The sequence below is a fragment of the Amblyraja radiata genome, chromosome 7 (genome assembly GCF_010909765.2).
Source record: "Amblyraja radiata isolate CabotCenter1 chromosome 7, sAmbRad1.1.pri, whole genome shotgun sequence".
Classification (NCBI taxonomy): Eukaryota; Metazoa; Chordata; class Chondrichthyes; order Rajiformes; family Rajidae; genus Amblyraja; species Amblyraja radiata.
The window spans coordinates 24,613,382-24,631,938 of NC_045962.1; the positions used below are offsets into that span (position 1 = coordinate 24,613,382).

General features: G+C 42.0%; 1 protein-coding gene across 3 annotated transcripts in view; it reads left to right on the top strand.

Moving 5' to 3' along the window:
- The window catches only part of nfe2l2 (nuclear factor, erythroid 2 like 2), a 34,439-nt gene extending 19,598 nt beyond the window's left edge, over nt 1-14,841 (top strand). For 2 of the 3 annotated variants that reach the window (XM_033023869.1, XM_033023872.1), the window contains exons 2-5: nt 9,989-10,258; nt 10,495-10,590; nt 11,157-11,339; nt 13,074-14,841. In XM_033023869.1, the coding sequence (XP_032879760.1) occupies nt 9,989-10,258; nt 10,495-10,590; nt 11,157-11,339; nt 13,074-14,312 (1,788 nt within the window). In that variant the 3' untranslated portion in view covers nt 14,313-14,841. Of the gene's footprint in view, nt 1-9,985; nt 10,259-10,494; nt 10,591-11,156; nt 11,340-13,073 lie in introns of all 3 variants that reach the window. The other variant, XM_033023870.1, reaches the window with a different exon arrangement.
- The last annotated feature ends 3,716 nt before the right edge of the window (nt 14,842-18,557 follow it).

Genomic DNA, 18,557 nt, shown 5'->3' on the forward strand with positions numbered 1-18,557 from the left:
GATCATCAACCAAATATTATTGTTAGATACTTATAGGTGCACTGTTCTTTTATTCTCCAGCATTGCTTTGGCGTTATTGCATAATTATATATTTTTTAGCACAAAAACAGGCCAGTCAGTGCACTCTCTACTTCTACACCTTTACCTTCATGAGCTATCCAGCTTTCCCTTGGGTATATCAATGTGACTCCATATTCTAATAATTCTGACTAGAGACATGTTCTGAACTCTGGATTTATGATTCGTCTATCTGTAGGGGTTTTGGTTTTAGACTACTACAAGTTGAAACATTTTCTCTACATCCCCCATGTCAAATTGCGGACATTAATGACATTACCTCAACACCTTTCTGGAAAAAAAATGTTCTAGCCAGTTCAGTCTCTCCTGTCAGTTGTATATGTTTTGATAGCATTTTGATAAAAAATCTTTTAACTGTCACAGAGGATACCATCCATATTGTGAGACCAGCATGATAAATCTGAATGAAGTAAGATAATGTACATCATCCAACGTACTGCGTACCTTTTTACTGTATTATACATCTTCTGTAGTTTGTGGCTGGTGATAGTGAATGTGTGTTACTTCCTTTAACAAGAACTCGTAATTAGATGAAATGTGTTAGAAGCTACTGCAGATGCTGGTTTAAACCGAGGTTAGACACAAAAAGCTGGAGTAACTCAGCGGGATATGCAGCATCTCTGGAGAGAAGGAATCAGTGACGTTTTGGATTGAGACCCAGTCTGAACAAGGGTCTTGACCCGAAATGTCACCCATTCCTTCTCTCCAGAGATGCTGCCTGTCCCGCTGATTTACTCCAGCTTTTTGTGTCTATCTTCGTAATTAGATGAATTGTTTTTTGAAAAAGCTTTAATTTTGGTGGATTTTGTAATCTATCTGCAAAATTACTTTGTTTGTTGTCTTAGTACGTTAATAAAGGTTCAAATAAAGGCTAGGCGCTGAACAAGTGAATAGATCATTTTACCAACTCTAACAATCTCAATGAAGCCCAAGTTGGACTGATTGGATGAGGAAAATTTAGGATTGCAGCAAAATTATAAAGCTGTTTTTACTTCCATAATTGAAGAGGAGGATTAAAGGTAGTGGAGTCGTGGATGGTGGGAGTGTACGTGTGTTGAAATGGAAGGAAAAAAACATAACTCCCAAGTGAAGTATCATTGAAGTGCAGTTTGGATCCATCTTCAGCACAAGAATAAAACCTGTTCAGTACATAAATCATTTAGAAAATGACCCTGACCACTGTGATTATTTGCCTGAAATATTTTCACCAAACCTGCTGCCTTGCCCATCATTCATTTACAATTGTCTTCTATGTTTATTTCTATTGAAGAGGTGTACCGTTGAAAGGTCAGAGGCAGGCCTTGCAGTACTGCTCATTATTCCAATATCTATGCAGATTTTCATAACATGTACCCAAAGCGCTGGAGTAACTCAGCAGGTCAGGCAACTTTCCTCGAGAACATGGATGGGTGATATTTCAGGTGGGAGCCCTTCTTTAGACTCCTCCAGCATTTTGTGTCTTTCCTTGGTAAACCAGTGTCTGCAGTTCCTTGTTTCTACATTCTTTCATTGGAAAGGTTTCTCCTCTTATAGCCCACAGACCCTACTGATCTTGTGACCCTGCTTCTTCTCACCTCTATTTACTTGCCATTAAAATGAAGACTGATGGTCTCTACTTTAGTTTACAGTGGAAGTAGGCCCTTCAGCCCATCGAGTCTGCATCGACCAGTGATCACGCCATATACTAGCACTATCCTACACACTAGGGACAATTTACAGAACCCAATTCACCTACAAATCTGTAGGCCATTGAAATGTGGGAGGAAACCGGAGCACCCACAGAAAACACACGCGGTCACAGGGAGAACATAAAACTCCATACAGACAGCACCTGGTGTCAGGAACGAACCTGAGTCTCTGGCACTGTAAGGCAGCAACTCTACCATTGTGCCACTGTCCATTTGCCTAGTCTGCCCTCTAAAAATATGTTGGCCACCCGACACAAATTTATCTGTTGAACCACAATACTTTCAGGCATTGGGAAGCTCTGTATGCTTTGCCATTTACACTGAATGTTTAAATCTGAACCCATTCAGAGTATCTTGAGAATTTCAAAAGACATTTGAAAGACATATTTTAGAAAGTGAAATAAAAGCAGACAAGTTTAATAGTCATTGAGTCAGGAAGTCCTGTGTTATGGCTATTCATCCAGTGGACCTTCACTCATAGAGTCATAAAGCATGGAAACAGGCTCTTCGGCCCAACTTGCCCATGCCGACCAACATGTCCCATCTACGCGTCCTACCTGACTGCGTTTGGCCCATATCCCCCTAAACCTATCCTATCCATGTACTTGTGCAAATGTTTTTGTAAACGTTGTGATAGTACCTTCCTCAACTACGTTTTCTGACAGCTCCACACTTTGTGTAAAAGAAAAAGTTGCCACTTGGGTTCCTACAGAATTCGCAAACGGCTACCCAAAAAATTGAGATACAGAATAATATTTACTCTTGCAGAACCAATGTGGGCAAAAAGTAAATAATCAACACAAAATGTATTTGTTTTGAGAGACGTGCAGCTTTGCACGAAGGACAATGACGTTATGTACTGTTTTTGAGGAATGCAACCCCGCCCACTCCTTGGTAACATTAGAGTCTTTCATGTGGATGGAGGGAGTTAACGTATCCAGTTGGTGAACTTCCATGGGAAATGGGGAAGTTGAAATAAACAAGGAAGTTACAAGAAAAAACAGGTGGAGTTGAGTGGACAGAAAGGCATGACTATCTGTACTCCCCCAACATTGGCAACAGGTTTCCTGCCTCTAGCGTGTCCAAACCCTTAATAATCTTATATGTTTCAATACGATACCCTCTCATCCTTCTAAATTCCAGAGTATACAAGCCCAGCCGCTCCAATCTATCAACATATGACAGTCCCGCCATCCCGGGAATTAGCCTCGTGAACCTACACTGCACTCCCTCAATAGCAAGAATGGCCTTCCTCAAGTTTGGAGACCGAAACTACACACAATACTCCAGGGTGGTTTCACTATGGCCCTGTACAACTGCAGTAGGACCTCTCTGCTCCTATAGTCAACTCCTCTTGTTATGAAGGCCAACAAACATATCATTAGCTTTCTTCAATGCCTTGCTCGATGTCTAATCTGGAGGATCGTATAACTTGACCATTCAACACACAACCTGTCGTACCATACAGAAATATCAATCTAACTTATGGCTGATCTATCTGAAGTTGTCCAAGAACTCCAGAATTGTGTGCTGCTACTGAGCCAAGCCGAATGTAGTTATGAACATACTGGTGCAAAGATTCTAGCACTGTAGTTAGATGAGAACACCTTTAGACTGTCAATGGTTTATCTCTGTTTTGCTATAATAGTTGCTTGAAATTTCTAAAACTTCATATGGAAGTTGCTGGAAATTTGAAATAAAAACATAAATTGCTGGAATCACTTGGGTGAAGGTGTTTGTGTTAAGAGAGAGGAACAGTTAAGGGCCTGTCCCACGAGCATGCGACTGCATGCGGCAAGCGCAACACTATTTAGGTTTAGAGGACATGAGAGGAGGGGAGATATACCTGAGATAATGACCCACAGGCATTATTCTAAATACATGAACTTTTAAAATCACGAATCAGTAATTATCAGATTTCTACTTTCCTTGTATAAACATGATATAAAATATGTTACTGCTGCTCATCTTTACTGTGTGTTTGGCATGTTATCTGCACAAGGTCAGCTGTCCTTTGCTGTCTCTGTACAAAGTCCAGTTACATCCCATCTGCCTTATCTTCTCCAAGTGAGGTTGGTATACCTATAAATGAAATTTTAAATACCCTTCCTTGCACCAACTTTGACGTTGCTTCAGCTAACTTCAATTTCACACAACCAGAAATTTTGAATCTACTCTCGAGGCTTGCAACCTTCAACAAATTACTTTAACATCCTCTATAACGCAATTCAGTAATTGATTTTGGTGACCATGCGATGTGGTTGGGTGGGTGCAACCTACAAGATGAATTTCCGTAGCATTTCTTGTGCAATTTCTTTTGATGAACACTTCTGCAATCCCAAAATCCCTGAACGTCAAAGCTGTAAAAAGTTGACATTTTCGAACCATAAAGTCTGAGATTTTCCGGGTTGCATAACCCTGTAGTGGAATCGAAACCAAATAATGCAGCCAGAAATATTTGTAAAGTAAAATATATAACCGAATGAGTGCAGCGCATGAGTTACATAAAATGAAATAAATGAGTACTGGGTCTAGTTTTGGTCTCTCTTTTTGGCATGCATGACATATCCCTTTATCTATAACAAGGATTCAATTTAATTAAATTGCCCTTTATTATCATTCAAACATGCAAGTTTTGAACGAAATTTTGTTCCTGCAGTCATAACAGCAAAAAAAGACCAAAACACACAATTAACACCATTCCACATAAACGTCCAAACACCTCCTCACTGTGATGGAAGGCAAAAGTCTTATCTCTTCCCTATCCTTTGTTCTTCTCCCGCGGTCAGGCAGCCAAACTGCAACGTCAAGGCAACCGGGGCTTCCGATGTTAAAGCCCCCGGCGGGCGATGGTAAGTCCCACGACCGTTTAAGCCGCGTGGGATGATGTAAGGCCCTGCTCCGGGCAGATTCAAACCCCTCGATTCGGGCGGGCGAAGTTGCCGTTGCGGGAGCTCCGAAAATCGGTCTCCCACCAGGGACCTGCGAGATCCCGATTTTACCATCCACAGGGCCTGTGGCCGAAGCTCCGAAGTTGGGTCGCAGCCGCAGCGCCACCGCAGCTCCGAAGTCAGCCAGCTCCGCGATGGTGAGTCCGCAGGCTCTACGACTGGAGCCCTCAGGTCGATTCCGGTTGGAGGCCGCCAGCTCCACGATGTTAGGCCCCAACGACAACGGAGACACGACAAGGGAAAAGTCGCGTTCCCCGTTCAGGGAAGAGATTAAAATGTTTCCCCCACCCGCCCCCCCCCACATATACACAGCTAAAAATAAACCAAAAACATACTCCCAACAAGACAAAAGAAAGAAGAAAAGACAGACGCAATGCAGGGAGCCACTGCCACAAGGGACCGCCCCCCAAGACATAGGATAACACATAGGTCATGGAAAAATAGGCTGAATAGAACTTAATGACCAACTAAAAGATAGACAAAAATGCTGGAGGAACTCAGCGAGTGAGGCAGCTTCTATGGAGAGAAGGAATAGGCGATGTTTCAGGTTGAGACCCATCAGACTGATGTCGGAGGGGAAAAAGAAAGGCAGAGGTGGAGACAGTAGGCTTGTGGGAGAGCTGGGGAGGGGAAGGAGGGAGAAAGCAAGGACAATCTGAAATTAGAGAAGTCAATGTTCATGCTGCTGGGGTGTAAACTACCCTTAATGACCAACTAACTCAGTTGCTTTGAAGAAAAACAGTGGAAATAGTGTAATTAATGATTTCATTTGAGGCTCTCACTAACAAGATCCAGGTATCGCAGGCCTCATACTGGTATCACCTCAAGACCAATCTACTGGAATATAAAATTAGCGTGTAAATGTTGGTGTTAGTATATTTTAATTTGTTATAAATGGAGATGGGATCTTAGGCCGGGGTGTGGCCATGCTTTGTTTCATGTCTCAACGTGGTCCTTGAAATACAACGATGAGTACTTTAAATTTGTGGCTGGGTCACATCAGGCTGTTAAGGCTCAGTGTGATGTGGATTAGGTTGAGAAGCAGAGTTTAAGGCCAGATGGACTTTAAAGGGCATAGAAGATTGGAAGGATACTAGGGCAGTGTTGAAGTAAGAGTCAAGGGTGACTACAGTAGAACATGTCCCCTGTACACGAGTCTCATCTGCCTGCATTTGGTCCATATCCCTCTAAACCTATCTTATCCATGTACTGGTCCAAATGTTTTTTAAATGTTGTGATAGTACCTGCCTCAACTGCCTCCTCCAGCAAGGTTTAAGTTATGGACAGGTAAGGAAAGGTTGGTGATCTATTAAGTTGAAGAAGAGGAGAGAAGAATTGTTTGTAATGAAAAGGATACAAGGTCAGAAATATTGTTGCTTGCAGTTCACAATTGATTTAGCGTAATTTAATGTAAATTCAATGGGTGTTGGTGAGACAGTATAGAGTTTATAAAGAGGATTTGCAAGTTTTGGTTTTCCATTATTGTGTCAGGAATTAAATTTTGGCCTGTCCAAGATTAAGCAATCTGATGGTATCGTACTAATGAATAGGCGGAGAAGGGTATTGAGAGTGAGCAGGGTGTTGTCAGCTTACATGTGTTGGCTGCTTCCATACCTTTGTCTAATGTTACAAAGAGGAGAAAACTATACCTATGGATCTTTGCCAGGAGCTGACCCTGTGATTCCTCAGATGTAGGCTTCTGCCAGAACAAACACAACACACCCCATGTTTTCCCATGCCATGCCATAATTCACCAATTGCAGCCTGCATTAGTAGAGGGCTGGCGTCCAGACACAAGTTCGATAACCCAGTGTTTTCCATTGTTCTCAGAGTCTTAAGTTTCCATAAATTACTCGAGACCTTGGGTCCAATCCAGTATGTTGTTGGGTATGAAGCAAAGGGTTAAAGTGACTCTGGAAATGTCTATGATTTGTGTAGCAAGGTATTCTGAGATCATCTAGGTATTCTAGATGGCTCGATTGTAATCTGACTTTCTGCTGACTGGTTAGCACCCAACAAAAGTTTTTCACTGTACCTCAGTACACATGACAATAAACTAAACTCAAACTCAGTTTTGTTTAATTGCATCATAGAAAATTACAGAGGAATGTTAAGCAATTCCTTATTCTGCCTTCCCAACACCTTGTTATTAGGGAAGACACCTCTTGGGTTCATTAAAGATCTGTTTTTGAATAGGCACTGGCTTGTTTATGAATGTCCATGATCACTCGGAATAAAAAGTAGATAAATGGCGACAAAAATGCTAAACACGTTCTAAATTTGTCATTGAAGTTGTACAAAAATGTTACAGTAGTGTGAACTTAATTACCAACTAATTCAGCCATGGTTCTCTGTATCAGAGACACACATATTTGTTCCTCATATGACATCTGGGAAAGTACAAGAACTAAAGGCTAATTCATCTCAGAGTTGCTGTCACATATTCTGTGGCTGGCTTACAAATAAGTGGCAGAGGCACGGAGCAAGATCACCTGACCTCTATCACAGAGGAACTGGGTTGGTTGAAGGGGTGGCATGGTGGTGCAGCGGTAACGTTGCTGCCTTACAGCACCAGAGGCTCGGGTTGCTGTCTGTACGGAGTTTGTTTGGTCTCCCCATGATCTACTTGGCTTTTCTCTGGGAGCTGCCTCCCACATTCCAAAGACGTGCAGGTTTGTAGGTTAATTGGCTTGGTAAAATTAAAATTGTCCCTAGTGTGTAGGATAGTGTTCGTGTGTGGGGATCGCTGGTCGGTGTGGGCCAAAGGGCCTGTTTCTGTGCTGTATCTCTAAACTAAACTGCACAAGTAGGAGTAGTCCTTATACAATATTTTGATGCCCTCGTTTAAATTGAAATGCATGCCAAACAAGTATCTATTATTTTTTTTCCCATTTCTTCCTCTACGCTGGTCAATATGCAAAGCAGCTCATTCTTGTGGTGACAGGATTGAGCAGGTATGTATTTCCCCTGTGCACAGCCCTTACAGTCAGACCAGAGCTTCAGTTCCAGTAAGATGATGCAATTGTGTTGAGTAATCAAGGAAATGAAGATGCCGTCTGTTCAGGTTTTCATAATGCATGAATTGTCTCTTGTTTCCCTTTAGCTTTAAATGGCGATGTTTGTGCGAGACTATTAAATTACTTTCTGAGCAATGGAGTTCCCCTATCTATTATAAATTATACATCTTTTATTAAAACTGGCCATTGTAACTGTTTAATTTATGCAGCACAATGTTCCTGATCCCATCCCAAGCGCAGTGGTTTTATAATAAGCTGTTGCCGTGAAATTAAATAGAGAACACTAACTGAAATGCTCATCAAACATTAAACAAGAAGGTATTTCTAGTTGTTGGCAACCTACAAAGGCAGCTTTTATATTCCAGGAATCCCTACCTGCTCTCCATCAAAATAGAATACCCTATTCATTTCAAATATTAACAAGGTAATTGCAGCATTTGCATGCCAGATCAAGTATTGGAGCTCGTTCATGTGCCAGCTTTGAAATTCTATCTGGTGCCGGCAGCTTTTCCTTCACAAAAATAGTATTTTTTGTTATGAAAAAATATTTGGTTGGCTGTTTAGGAAGTACCTTTAAAAGACCAAATGTAATGTGACTAATATGAAATTGTAGTGCTTCATATTCCATTTCACTAAGTACCTGCTCTCATGAAAATGTAATGGAAAATTAGTGTATTTTGTCCAGAGTAGGGGAATCGAGAATCAGAGGACACACGTTTAAGGTGAGGGGGAGGGGGGGGGATTTAATAGCGACCTGTGGAGTAACTTATTTTACACAAAGGGTAGTGGGTGTATGGAATGAGCTGCCGGAGGAGGTAGTTGTAGCAGGTATCACCACAATGTTTAAGAAGTATTTAGTCCAATGCATTGGATGGGATAGGGTTGGAGGGATATGGGCCGAATGCAGGCAGGTGGGACTAGTGTAGATAGGGCATATTAGTTGGTGTGGGCAAGTTGTGTCAAAGAGCCTGTTTCCACACTGTATGACTCAATGACTTTAAAGTGTTTAACCAAGGGAACCAATTGTTTTCTGGTATTATTTCCCAATTGTCCTTTGCTCTTTGATTAAATTGAATGTGATTGGAAAACTCACAGCATGGATACAGACCCTTCGGCCTACCACACCATTACATCGATCACCTGTTCTGTGACATAGTTCTGTGTTATCCCTCTTTCTCATCTACTCCCCACACACTAGGGGCAAGTTACAGAGGCTAATTAACCTACAATGTGGGAGGTGACCGGAACACCTGGAGAAAACCGACATGGTAACAGGGAGAACCTGCAAACTCCATCCAGACTGCACCAGGAATAAACCCGGGTCTGTGGTGCTGTGAGGCAGCAGCTCTACCAGCTGCACCACTGTGCTGCCCTTTAATTTATACTTAAATGTAATCTTAAAACTAATGGCTGTCTGGTTCATTCCTTCCAATACGTGTGAACCCTGGAGTCAAAATTTATATCACAAAAAAATCCCATCTTCATTTTAAATATTGTTAACTGAAGTATGGCTAACAGAAGTGTATGGATTGTTTAGAAAAAATAAAATGCAGCCGTGAAACCATACTTAATCCCCATACATGGGAACCTAAGTCCTGAATGTTCAAAAATAATTACTTTTCAGTGGAACTTCAGCTTGTTTATAGATGTTCTTTCACCTGCAATAGCAGGGCGACATGGTGACGCAGCTGTAGAGTTACTGCCTTACAGTGCCAGAGACCCGGGTTCAATCCTGACTATGGGTGCTGTCTGGTTTGCTCTGGGTGCTCCAGTATCCTCTCACACTCCAGAGGATTGTAGGTTCATTGGCTTTGGTAAAATTGTAAATTTTGCGGGGTGATTGCTGGTCCGGTTGAACGTTGGGCCAAAGGGCCGGCTTCTGGGCTGTATCTCTAAACTAACTAAACTGGAGTCCTTTGGCCCTCTGATGCTTATCTGAGCACCACTCAGTTCTGTTTAAGAGCCTGCATATTTCAAACTCTGCTGCACTATTTAGCACTCAGTGTTTTCTTTCTGCTATGCCAACATTTTAACCTAGCTGAAACATGATTACTAGTGTGAATAATGAACTAGTTGTGGCAGTAAATATTAAAGGTGTGATACTTGGAACTGGTTAACCATTCCCACCTAATCTTTAGATCGGTGGAAATACTTAACCCATACCAACACTTGATGATGTATGTGACACATTCATTGGCGCAGTTCATTGGACTGTTGCTAATTTGACACGCGTTTTCCTTTTGTCTTAATACAGAACTTAGATTTAATTGACATCCTGTGGAGGCAGGACATAGATCTCGGTGTTGTCCGTGAAGATTTTGATTATAACTACAGACAAAAGGAGCACGAACTAGAGAAACAGAAGAAACTTGAGAAGGAGAAACAAGAACAGTTGCAGAAGGAACGTGAGAGCGCTCTGCTGGCCCAGCTGCAGTTAGATGAAGAGACGGGCGAATTTGTCGCAATCCGACCGGCAAAGCAGAGTGCAGCCATAATCCCAGGAGGAATCTCGGAATCTGCGCAGGTAAATCAATTTTTTACAGCCCGAAAAGGAGAATGACACAAGCTTATGGAACTGCTCTGTGCTCCAACAACAGGTTTCTAAAGACTGATTTGTAAATGTATCAAATGCTTATATAAATTTCTACCTTAATACATGTAGGAGTATGTATATAATAAACTATTTCATAAAAATTTAATAATTTTTCTGTTCTCTCCCATTTATTTATTTTATTATGTTCCCGACCAATATGAATTCAGATTGCAAAGACAGCAGAGAGAGATGATGAAGCTTTGTCGTTTGATGAATGTATGCAGCTCCTTGCGGAATCGTTCCCATTTGTAGAGGGTATAGAGGTGAGTCCTTTCTACCAACCAAACACACACCTCAGAAAAGTGCCTGTTCAACTCCTAATGCTTTACTTCAAAATGAAATGTTTAAAAAAAAAAACCAATTCCTCTAGTTGCAAGGCATGAGATTTTAGCCTGTTGTTTTAAAACCGGTCTTATTTAAACTTTATTTAAACGGTCTGAAGAAGGGTTTCGGCCCGAAACGTCGCCTATTTCCTTCGCTCCATAGATGCTGCTGCACCCGCTGAGTTTCCCCAGCAATTTTGTGTACCTTATTTAAACTTTAGCAGTTTGGGAAATTAAGTATACTAAGTTCAAAGTAATTACGTGTTTGATTCTTTTTTTTTGTGCAAAACCTTAATTGTAAAACTTGTTTTGTTTAACTATCTATTCTTGTTATCATCGTAAACATATTTGATAGCTTCAATGAGGAAATGTAACTGTTGAGATTCAGGGAACCAAAATAGTTCCTCAAAGATATTTGCAATATAGCCCAGGAAATGTAGAGCTTATGATAAGGGTTGGGCAGCAGCTTAAGAAGTGTTTTTAATAAGAAAACATATTGTTTCTAGTCTCATACAGTTGGACCTGAGCCTCCCGTTCCAGTTCCAGCTCAAACCAGTTCACAGTCGATGGCTCCTTACCAAGCTCAACAAACTGCTACTTCAAACTTTTCATCCACAACACCTGAAACAAACTCTCTGGAGGATTTGGAGCAAACCTGGCAAGAGCTGCTCTCAATCCCGGAGCTTCAGGTAAATACAATAGCTGAATTCAACACTTAATACAGAGGCAGCACGGATGTAATAAACACCCGAAGAATTTCAGACCTGTAATATACTGTTTATCCACTGAACAAACACTGCCATTGTCTCTGATGATATTAATCCGACAGTCACCATCCAGCTCCATTTACTTTTTCCTTCACTGGCATATTATGTGACCTTAATTTGAGTCTTAGTGCGTGTGTTTAAATGAAAATACATGGGCATTTTAAACAATAAAAGCTTTCATATTTCACGGTTTATCTTTTTTTCGGTTTGGAGGATTTAATCATACAACATGCCGTACTATTTAAGTATAGTTATTACACTTGAGAAGATATTATTTTGGGAGAGATTGCAAAGATGAGGTATGTTTCATCAAATTTACACAATTTACATTTGATATGGCGAGTTCACACTGGCCCATCCCAAATTAATGATGTCTAAGTAAATATAATTAAAGGAAAAGGATCGTGTAGGCACAAGAGGTTTTCCAGATTAATTTTTAGTTTTACGTCTTTTCAGTTTACGATTGAATCTCAGTGCAGACATTCATAATGCTGAATTGATCTGTGAAAACTTTCCAGTGCAGTAAAGTTGCATTGCTATTTGACTGCCTTCTCTTTTGCACTTGTTGAAAACTTGCATTTTGTTTTAAAATGTTAATAGAAAGTTTCAGCCCCTTAAAGCAGCAACTGCCCCAAATTAGCAACCTTGGAATCTTCTAAAAAATTCTAACTCAACATTTATTACATTTTTAGTATCTTATACTAACTGAACAGGAAGTGTTTATTTGAGAACCCTTGTTTTCCACGTTTGTTCCTGGACAAATATTTCCACTAAAAGTAGCTCAATGTCATTAAACTCATGTGTATTTGTGCATTCAGAAATGTCTTGTTAACTAAATATTAAGCAGTGGTGATTGGTTTCTTTTCTTTCCCATCTTTATCCTCATTTTCAAATGCATCCGTGTTTTATTGTTTTAGCAACCAATATTGTATAGTTAAAATCAATCTCAAGACAAAGAAAGTAGAAACAAAGAACTGCAGATGTTGGTTTAGTCCAACGATAGACACAAAGTGCTGGAGTAACTCAGCAGGTCAGGCAGCATCGCTGGAAAGTGGAGAGGAAAATGTCACGTGACATTTTCTCCAGAGTTGCTGCCTGACCTGCTGAGTAGCTCCAGCACTTTGTGTCTATCTCCAGGCAAAGAAACTTCTTCAGATTTCCATGTTTTTATTTATCTAAATACATTGCAAGGAAGGGTGATCTTTATAGAGGTATAGAAAGTAATGTGAGGAATAGACCGTGTAGACACATAGTCTCTTGCCCAGAGTACCAGAGGACATAGGTTTAAGGTAAATGGGGAAAGATTTAATAGGAATCTGAGGGGTAATTTTTTCACACACAAGGTGGTGGATGTATGGAACGAGCTACCAGAGGAGGTAGTTGAGGCAGGGACCGGTTTATAGGAATATGGGCCAAATGTAGGCAGGTGGAACTAGTATAGATGGCACATGTTGGTCCGTGTGGGCAAGTTGGACCATATCTTTTCCCAGCTGTGAGACTCTATGAATCTAATAGCTCTCAGGTTATGATCTATCATGTCTTACGCCATTGCAAATTGAGAAAATCTCTTGCTTGCATCATAAAATCTTCTTAATGTAAAATGAGGTTGTTTGTTGATGTCTCCTGATATATTTGTGTGTTTTTTTTCTGATGTAGTGTCTGTACATGCAGAATGATAACATCACCAGTACTGGATCTGCAGGATATACTTCCAAGAACACACCTTCTGAGATACCAAGTGACGCCTATAACTTCAGTGCAAATCTGCCAGGTCACCATATGGCTGGCGCCAACACCAGCCTCCTCTCCCTCTTCGAAGACGTAATGCCACCCGAAAGCCCCACACTACACCCACTCAAAACCAATACCTCTGATGTCATGAACCTTTCATACGGCCACAGTCCTTTCAGCGATCAGCTTTTCTCCATGCCTCTGAATGTCCCGAGGAACGGCAATATTTCCCAGGGCATCAACATGAACGAGTCCCTCACCAGCATTCTGGACGATGCCATTCTTGAACAAATCAACGTCTCTCACTTGAAGGTGGATAAAGAATTTGAGTGTATGGAGCCATCAAAATTGCCTGAAGTTCTGGATTCTGACTCGGGCCTGTCCATGACCTCAAGTCCCAGTGAAACCTCGCCAGATAATTCAGTGCAATCGTCCATTTGTGGTGACCCATCCCCAGGTTACAGTGACTCTGATGGAGACGAGATGGAAAGCAGCCCTGGCTGTGTACAGCCAGAATTGGCAGAGATGTACCCAATGCATTTCCAAAACGATGGCCACTATCAGGCACCCTCTCTTGATCTTGTGCAGTCAAACTCTAGCCTCAACCTTTACACGAAAGAACCAAAGGATGACCAGCCAGTGAGCCCTGGCCACAGTAAATCCCCCTTTGTCAAAGACAAGCATTCCAGACGCATGGAAGCTCGGCTCAGTCGAGATGAGCAACGGGCCAAATCACTCAATGTCCCTTTCTCCATCAGAAAGATCATTAACCTTCCCGTCGACGATTTCAATGAAATGGTTTCTAAGTACCAGCTGAACGAGGCTCAGCTGGCCCTCATTCGTGACATCCGCCGCCGCGGCAAAAACAAGGTTGCGGCGCAGAACTGCCGCAAGCGTAAACTGGAAAATATCGTGGGCCTCGAACACGATATGGATCAGCTTAAGGATGAGAAAGAGGATCTTCTCCAAGAAAAGGGAGAGCATGCCAAAAACCTCCTCCATCTCAAGCAGCAGCTGAACAACCTGTACCACGAGGTTTTTAGCATGCTGAGAGATGAAGATGGCAATCCCTACTCTCCATCTGAATACTCACTACAGCAGACGGCTGACGGCAGTGTGTTCCTCGTTCCCCGGAGCAAGAAACTAGAGATAAAGAGAGAATGAAATTCCAAAAGACTTGTTTTATTGGATTTTTTTTGTTTTAAAGAGAAGTCAAAACTTGTGTGAAACGCAAGTTTAAAACTACTGTTTTCATGTTAATGAGTCTCCTATGCAAAAGAAAACCATAGCAAATGTTTCATGGTTTCTAGTGGCTCTGATGTGAAAGGAAAAGTGATGGCTGTAGATTGACTGTAAATGGTCTCTCACCCACTTCTTTAATTTTGATTATCTCTGTGCACTGCTTATTACAGTTTTTCTTCTTAGAGCTATTGTATAGTTTTGTAAATACTGCACATCTTATTTATATATGCAGATATATATCTCATTTGCTATTAAATTGAGGGACTTTAATAGAATTATTTTAACAAATATTTTAGTAAGCTAACGTTTCTTCTGTTGCAAGTGCCTGTTTTATACTTTTTTATTACATTTCAAAAATAGGTAAAATGGAAGAATTGAAAATGTATGAGTTTTCATTTTCTTTGCTTTCTATAGAAAAAATTATTAAATAAAATGTATCTATCTATTGCAAGAATGTTGCCTTGTGTCGTGAAAGTGTGGCCTTTGTAACTTGATAGAAAAAAACCAAAATATTCCAGAGGCTGGAAATCTGAAATGATAAAAATTATTAGCACTTGCATTGTGGAACCTGTGGAGATAGAAACAAGAGCTCACTTTTAACAATAATTATATTCCTATCTCAAGCTTGAAACACCCATTATATTACTATTTCCATAGATGATGTCTCACTTGCTAAGTATTTCCACCTTTGTTACTTGCACATTTATAAGAATGGATAACTGGCTTTTTACTAACATATTTATGGAAATTAGCAGGCAGCAGTAGGCCATTCAGCCCATCGGGCAAGCTCTGCCATTCAACACAATCATGATTAATAATTTGTCAAAATACTTCCCACAGTCTCCCAATAGTCGATGATGTTATTGAGAGGTTGAGTAGGCTCGGACTTTCTTCCTTGGAGCACAGGAAGATGAGTTGTGATTTTTATGGAGGTGTATAAGATCATGAGGGGAATATATATGGTAAATGGACAGAGTCTTTTACCCAGAGTATGGGAATCAAGAACCACAGGACATAGGTTTAGGTGAGAGGGGAAAGATTTAATAGGAACCCAAGGGGCAGCTTTTTCTGCAGAGGGTGATGGGTATATGGGCCAAGCTGCTAGAGGAGGTAGTTGAGGTAGGTACTTTAGCGACATTTAAAAGGCATTTAGACAGGTGCAAAGATAGGAAAGGTTTAGTGATATGGGTGAAATGCGGGCAGGTGGAACTCTAGTGTATTTGGGTCATCGTGGTTGGCCTAGCCAATTTGGGCAGAAGGCCCTCAGTGCTGTATGACTCTATGACTCCTGTTTTATCTCTGAAGGTAGACAAAAATGCTGGAGAGACTCAGCGGGTGAGGCAGCATCTATGGAGGGAAGGAATAGGTGACGTCTTGGGTCGAGACCCTTCAGACTGATGTGGGGGTGGGGGGGGGGGCGGGATGAAGGAAGGAAGAGGCGAAGACAGTAGGCTGTGGGAGAGCTGTGAATCTGAGGGGAAGGAGGGAGAAAGCAAGGTCTACATGAAATTGGAGAAGTCAATGTTCATACCACTGGGGTGTAAACTGCCCAAGGAAAATATGAGGTGCTGCTCCTCCAATTTGCAGTGAGACTCACTCTGGCCATGGTAGGCCCAGGGCAGAAAGTTCGGATTCGGAATGGGAGGGGGAGTAGAAGTGCTGGGTCACCGGGAGATCAGCGAACCAATTGGATGTTGGGCGAAGCGATTTCCAAGCCTCGCTTGGTCTCACCGATGTAGAGCAGTTGACACCAAGAGCAGCGGATGCAATAGATGAGGTTGGAGGAGGTGCAGGTGAACCTCTGCCGCACCCGGAAAGACTGCGTGGGTCCTTGGATGGAGTCGAAGTGGGAGGTAAAGCGACAAGTGTAGCATTTCCTGCGGTTTCAAGGGAAGGTACCAGGGTAGGGGGTGGTTTGGGTGGGAAGGGACAAATTGACCAGGGAGTTACGGGGGGAACGGTCTCTGTGGAAAGCCGAAAGGGGAGGAGATGGGAAGATGTGGCCAGTGGTGGGATAGAGGTGGCGAAAATGTCGGAGGATTATCTGTTGTATGTGACGGCTGGTGGGGTGGAAGGTGAGGACAAGGGGGACTCTGTCCTTGTTACGAGTGGGGGGATGGGTAGTGAGAGTGGAGCTACGGGACATAGAGGAGACTCTGGTGAGAGCCTCATCTATAGTTGAAGAGGGGAACCCCCGTTCCCTAAAGAATGAGGACATCTCCGATGCCCTGGTTTGGAACACCTCATCCTGGGTGCAGATGCGACGTAGATGGAGTAATTGGGAGTAGGAGATAGAGTCCTTGCAGGAAGCAGGGTGGGAAGATGTGTAGTCCAGATAGCCATGGGAGTCAGTGGGTTTATCTGTTTATTTTCCTGTTTCAATTGTGATTAATTTAAGGTGAGTGGGTTAACATAAAACATTTCCAACTCATAGTTTTGTGTTGTTAAAAGTTAAATTGGACAATTAGTTTGCAGTGGACCTGGGTTGGTGCAAAGTTGGATAATAAGCATGTTATACTCTCGGTTGTATTCCTCTCCTGCTTTATACTTTGGACTGGTCATGGTCATAAGACCATAGAACTAAAGAACATTGAAGGGAATAGTTTTTGGACTTGGTGCAGTTTATAGGTACTTAGCACTGGGTGCTGGTGCAAGGCAGGGTTTGGATTCTGAAATTGGATGGAAGCCAGTAGATCAGACTGTTGTTCGTAGGGCTGTATGGTAATTCAAATCTCACTGTACCAATTGGTGTATGTGATAATATATGTAACTTGAACTTGAGACTGGAGCAGGGTCCTGACCTGAAATGTCGCCTGTCCATTCCCTTCCCCCTTGTTGCCTGACCCGTTGAGTTACACCAGCAGTTACACTCAAGATTCCTGTATCTGTAGTTTCTTGTGTCTCTAGATTTGTCTTCGGTGTTTAGTGAGAACAAGGCTAAATGTAAAAAATTTGTAAGTGGTGAGAAATAAGAAATAGGTGGGAAATATCACATGTATGGACTTTTAAATGGTATCCCACACAAAAGCTTGTTAGCCACATGGTAGTAAAACTTTTACTGGCCTCAAGGAAGTCTTAACTGCAATAAGGAAAGTCATTAGGACTGTTTGGGTGCTTTGATTGTGTTACTCACTTTAGTAACTGTAAGATCCAAGGCAGTGTTGCACAACATTACCTGAGTTACTGGAGAACAGCACTGGAGATTGCTGGATTAAGATGGTTGCCATTGCCAGCATGGTGGTTGGCATTAGTTAAGTTGGTTGGCATTAGTTGTTGTGAAGGGCAAGCATCATCTGCTCTCAATAAGATTAGTCAAGCCTAAATCATCAACGACAAAGGCTTGTAATAAATGGTTCTACATTTCCTCTTGGAGATTGTGGTATCAAGGAAGGCCAGAAAATGAGGCCTCCTTCCAGGGAAGAAAATGTTATCAGTTATTTATCTGTTGATAAAGTGAAGTGTATCAGGAAAGGGTTAGAGAGATATGGGCCAAACTGGGCTGGTGGGATTAGTGTAGTTGGGCCAACTTGTTCGGCATGGGCCGAAGGGTCTGTTTCTGTGCTGCAGCGGGGTTGAACAGTTTATATTGTGCCCGGGTAGGTAGGGTAGGGGAACGGGACAGTTCCTATGCTGTGACGGATCCGCTTTGCAGACAGAGCCTCTGGCGATTCCCATTACAGGGGGACAGAGGCTTAATGGCAAGGTGACCAACCAGAAAATCTTCAACCACTTGATTCCATAATTAACATTTTTCCAAATATGCTCAACCTTTTCTTATCAATGATCTGTGGAGGCGAATCAGTCCACCCAGGATAGCCCCCGTGAAGAACAATATATATTCTATAGGGGCTGAAGAAGGGTTCCCGACCCAGAAACGCCACCTATCCATTTTCTCCAGGGATGCTGCCTGACCCGTTGAGTTACTCCAGCACTTTACGTCTGTAGTGAGCATCTATCTAATGGCATGATAATTGAATTATCCGGGTTCATAGAAACGTCTACGTTTTCTTCTTATCTACCCCCACCCCCTCAAGGCACCAGCTTTTTTTCCACCACCCTTGCCCCAGACACCCATTTCCTTCTGCTCATAACCTATCCCTCCCTACTCCAAATCACACTCCTTCCCCTCACCTCTGTATACCAGCTTTATCCCACTACCCCATCAGT